General features: G+C 41.8%; 1 protein-coding gene across 1 annotated transcript; it reads left to right on the top strand.

The window, feature by feature from the left end:
- Window positions 1–2,461: 2,461 nt before the first annotated feature.
- On the top strand, window positions 2,462–4,579 carry LOC143869750 (uncharacterized). The gene has a single exon (XM_077376310.1). It carries the CDS (start codon window positions 2,462–2,464, stop codon window positions 4,577–4,579), a length of 2,118 nt encoding a protein of 705 aa, XP_077232425.1.
- The last annotated feature ends 335 nt before the right edge of the window (window positions 4,580–4,914 follow it).

Genomic DNA, 4,914 nt, shown 5'->3' on the forward strand with positions numbered 1-4,914 from the left:
GCAATCAATCATATAAATCATCCTTCAGATTTAAACCCGGTTGGTGACTCCTACTAGTCATACTTATAGCCGTGGTTTATTCCTTGATCTAGTGATGATAAATTCTACTTATTATTATCCTTCGAATTCAAACCTCATTCATCCATTCTTTTGTTGTGTCATAGATTCATATTGCATATGTATTACTCAGATTTTTGCTTGTTTTGTCTTAGATATGGTCGATGGCTTGTCCGCTGTCTCTATGGCCATAGTCTATCATTATCGATCTTTTGATCATATAGTTTGACGTCCATCTTCCAGATTTAGACCCGGTCTATGATCTACTTTTGCCATTTTGTGACCGTGGTCTCTTTTCTGAGCTTCTGATCATCAATGGAACATTCGGTGTTGCTAATTGTATCCTTCTTGTGATTGATTGCTAAGATTATCTCTATTCTTTGTTTCTTCCAGGTTATCTTCATTTCCTAATTATCCCATCCTATTCTTTGTGTTTAGGTCAAATCATGGCGAATAATGTGTTGAAAAGCTGGATAAGTGAGACTATTAGTGCTCTTCCGCGGGAACCTTCGGAAAGGAGTATGGCTGATCAGTTCATCTGTACCTTCAATCACTTGAGTGTCTCCGATATAAATTGGAAGTTTCTCCAAGCAGCCGCTGGATTCTGAGATCCTAATCTTCACATTTTTCGATTTGGATCCTTTGAGCTATGTCCTATATTTGAAGATTTGTGTGCTTTATTAGAGCTCCCAACCGAGGAACTTTGGATACGATCTTCGAATATAGATTCCTCTCATTTTCTTTTTTGCAAGCTATTCAAAAATCAAACCGTTGATGCTCTTCCATGCTTAACGGATACGTGTGTGCAAGTTCAAAACCTCATTACACTTTTTTCAGAAAACGTCGATCCTACCAACTCCCAGTTTCAGAGTTGTCGACGTAATGCTTTGATTTTTGGTGTCTTTGTGCGATATGTCATTCGAAAAAACCCTCGTGTTGCCCCGTTAACCTTGTTAGCCGTGGTAAACAAAATTAATGAAGGGAGGAATCTTATACTCACCATGTTAGCAGAGACCTTCTTAGGACTAGACCTTATCGCTATTCAAGAGGTCAAAAATAATTTCTGTGGGTGTGTTAAATTGTTATATGTTTGGCTTGGTGAAAAACTTAGGGTTCTTCAGTGACAAAACCAAAATCCGTATACCCTAAGGAATTTTCGTGTATGGCAACCAATGGCTAATCAACCTCAGTCCATTGATGAATGGCACAATTGGTTGCAGTATGTAGAGGAGAGCCACTTTTGCTGGGTGAGTCATTCATGCTTCCAAGTTTTCACTAGCACCTACCCACATCCGTTTGTTTACCTCATGGGTATCGAGAAATCTTCTTTTTATGCACCCACACAATTTCTCCATCAGGTTACGGGAATTCCATGTCCTCCCGGAGCCATAGTCCCTCCTCTTTGTGAAGATCGCACTCCTGATCTCATTAGATCCATTGTGGCTGCTTGGGGAAACAAAAATATAGAGAGGAGATTTTCTTTAGCAGCTAAAGTCCGACATGAAAAAACATCTAAAGAGCCCGCAAGTCGGAGAGCTCGGAATGAGGGACCTTGAAGATCTCTATCATGTTTTGTTATCTTGATTTCTTCATTTCCCGTTATTGTTAGTTTGCTTATCTAGTTGTGATCACAGATTAGTATTTTTCGTCAATTGTAATCACAGTTTGAATTTCATTAATGAAAGTGTGTTTCTGTTTCTCTTGTCACTATTTGATCAAAATATCTTATCACGATTATCAATGTTTTAATCTAGTGTTTATACTTCCATTTCAGGATTCTTGATTGAGCAGCCATTGCTCCAAAGAAAATTACAATTTCAAAACCAACCTGGTCCCGTCAGACATCTGATTCCAAGCTGAGTCGATATTCTTCTTCACCTACTTCTTTTACCTCTCTTCTGTTACCTATTTCAAATTTTCAGGAAATTCTTTCACCCATTCAACCCACGCCTGAACAAATGGCTGAGTCTGGAACCGCTCTGGCCTAGATGAATGAGTTGATGAAGACTATGGTTCAACAAATGAATAATATGAGTGATGAGATAGTCAGGCTAAAAAATGACAGAGGTTCCACTTCTAAAGAACATGCACCCCAGCAAACCCCGATTATGCCTCCACCTCCTGTGGCGACTAGACCAGCAGTGTTCACTGTTGAGGATGACTTTGATGATGAACAGTATGCAGAAGAGAATTGTCACCCTCATCTGGATAGAGCTGATAAAGGCAAGGTGATAACAGACAGATTAGACAAGCTGACTCAAGAGATGGAGAATATAAAATTCCAAGGCCCGAAGAAGTTAAATATGACTGATTTTATGATATACCCACGGGTCACACTGCCTCTGAGATTCAAAGTGCTAGTATGGATAAGTGTGATGGGACAGGGTGTCCTAGAAGCCATTTAATGTCTGTTCTTCCACTTCTACAGCAGCATGGTCTATCTTCAGAGCAGATTGCTCTCCTATTCCCTCGATCTCTAGTCGGAACCGCAAAGAAATGGTTTTTGAGCCTAAAATCCGAAGAGATCCGAACCTTAGAGAATATTGCCAATAGGTTCGTCGAGCAGTTCTCCATGGAGGAGGGGATTGACGTAACTAAGAGGGATCTGAAAGCATTGAAGCAAGGCCATAATAAAACCTTCACTTCCTTCATCCTAAGATGGAGAAGGAAGGCAGCTCTGATGACCCACCGATTGTCAAATGAAGACCAGATCAAGATTGTCGTCAAGAATCTGTCCCCGCAGTATTTTCATCACATGGTCATCCAATACTTCCTTGATTTCAATCATCTCATTAAGACAGGAACCCAAATAGAGGATGCGTTGTCCAAGGGCCTAAGGTCAAGAACTTCTTCTGATTCAAGAGAAGGGAAAAGACCTATGATAGCACCTAAAGAGGTTCATAATGTGAATACTGCCCCGCCAGTAAGGAGGGTAAACTTTGGTGAAGGTCTCCCAGAGAGGAAGGAACCGAGACGATTCGATCCTTTGCCATATTCCCTTTCAGTGGCATTGAAGAAATTGTTGAGAGACAAGAAGATCGAACTATTAGAAACCAGAGAGGTTCCAAACCCTCTCCCAAGGTACTGGAGGAAGGACTATTATTGTGAATACCATCAGAGTGTCGGACATCTAATTGATAGATGTATGGCATTGAAGCATAAGATTCAAGACATGATTGAGGCGAAGAAATTTTTTGTTGAAGCTCCTAATGTTACTCGCAATCCCTTGCCGACACATGCCATTCCTCCGCCAAATGTTTATGCGATCCTTATAGAAGAAATCGTTTTGGATCATTCCCGTATCTGTGCTGTAATCTCTGAGGAACCATATGTTCTGAGATGGGAAGAGGAAGATGAAGATACCGAAAACGAGAAGCCTTATGTACTGTCTACTCGAGATGGGGGATTTGCAGAATCTGCCGAATGTTCATATGTCCTCAAGTATGGAGAAGAAGAGAGCAAAGAAAAAGTTCCTTATGTTTTAAGGTTGGAGGATGAAGATCTGTTACTTCTGAATGACTCATGTGATGAACTCCGCCATGTTACACATGGTGGACGTGTCTTTAAACCGGCCGAGCTACGAGTCGAGAAGCCTGTCGAAGTAGCAAGGGCATCAGAAAACCAAAAGCAGAAACAGAGTCTGGATGAAGAAGAAGACAATTTGCTGAAGCAATTGAAGAAGACGCAAGCTAATGTTTCCATATGGGGTCTATTAATGGCATCGCCAAAGCATAGACAAGTAGTACTCCATGAGTTGAATGTGTCCCGAGTGTCAGTTGAAATCACCCCTGACGAGTTGGTTAGCTTAGTGGTCGTGGCCAAAGCTTCCAAGGTGTTGTCTTTTACTGACGAAGACCTACCTCCAGAAGGAAGAGACCATACCTGTCCTCTCAGGATTACCATAATTTGCAACAAGAAGAGAGTGCCTGAAGTGCTAGTGGATAACGGGTCAGCCTTGAACGTATGTCCTTTGAGCACCGCCGTTACCTTGGGATTTGGGCCAGATAGTTTCATACCATCTGAACAATGCATATTGGCATATGACGGCACTAGAAGAGATGTGATCGGGATATTAGCCACTGAGATCGAGATTGGAGAAACTTTTGAAGTCGAATTCCAAGTGGTTGATATCAAAACCTCTTTTTTTCTCCTCCTAGGCAGACCATGGCTGCATAAGGTCGGAGTTATTCCTTCAACGCTACATCAAAAACTGAGATTCATCCGGAATAACAAAGTGATTACAATGCGAGGAGATCCAGAATCCAAAATTGGACAGATAACTGGTGAATCAAATGTCGAACATGCCAAGGATGTTAGCCTGACAGGATTCTCACTAGAAGTCTCTACTATTACTATGGAGGACGCCATGAATGAGGAAATCATGTTTTTAACAAGCACCAATGTCCATCTAGCAAGAATAATGCGACGGCATGGGTATGTCCAGGGAGCTAGCCTGGGGAGAAATTTGCAAGGCCTGACGGAATGGCGAGAAATGAAGATGGTGAATGGATATTCGGGTTAGGGTATCAGCCAACTCGAAAAGAAGTCCAGGAAATGAAAGCTTACATGCTAAAATGGGCTGCATGCCGTCGCAGGGGCCTAGAATTTCCGATGGGACCATACAGTCTGGTCATGAACGGCCAATTCAGAAAGGAAGGGGCTGATTGTCCATATTACGGTTTTCCTGAGTCATTGTATAATGAGAATGGGGCAAAATTGCCAGGACTACAGATTTTCTTTACTGATGAGCTACCAGAGGACTTTTTCTTTGAGCAGATTGCAGAGACAGCTGAGCCAGAGATAGATTGGGTTGAGAACTTTGAATCTGAACTCCTAGACTCCTTGTTCCAAGTTGAG

This window comes from Tasmannia lanceolata, unplaced genomic scaffold, assembly GCF_043159265.1.
Source record: "Tasmannia lanceolata isolate RefF3 unplaced genomic scaffold, GAP_Taslan_0.1 ptg000003l, whole genome shotgun sequence".
NCBI lineage: Eukaryota > Viridiplantae > Streptophyta > Magnoliopsida > Canellales > Winteraceae > Tasmannia > Tasmannia lanceolata.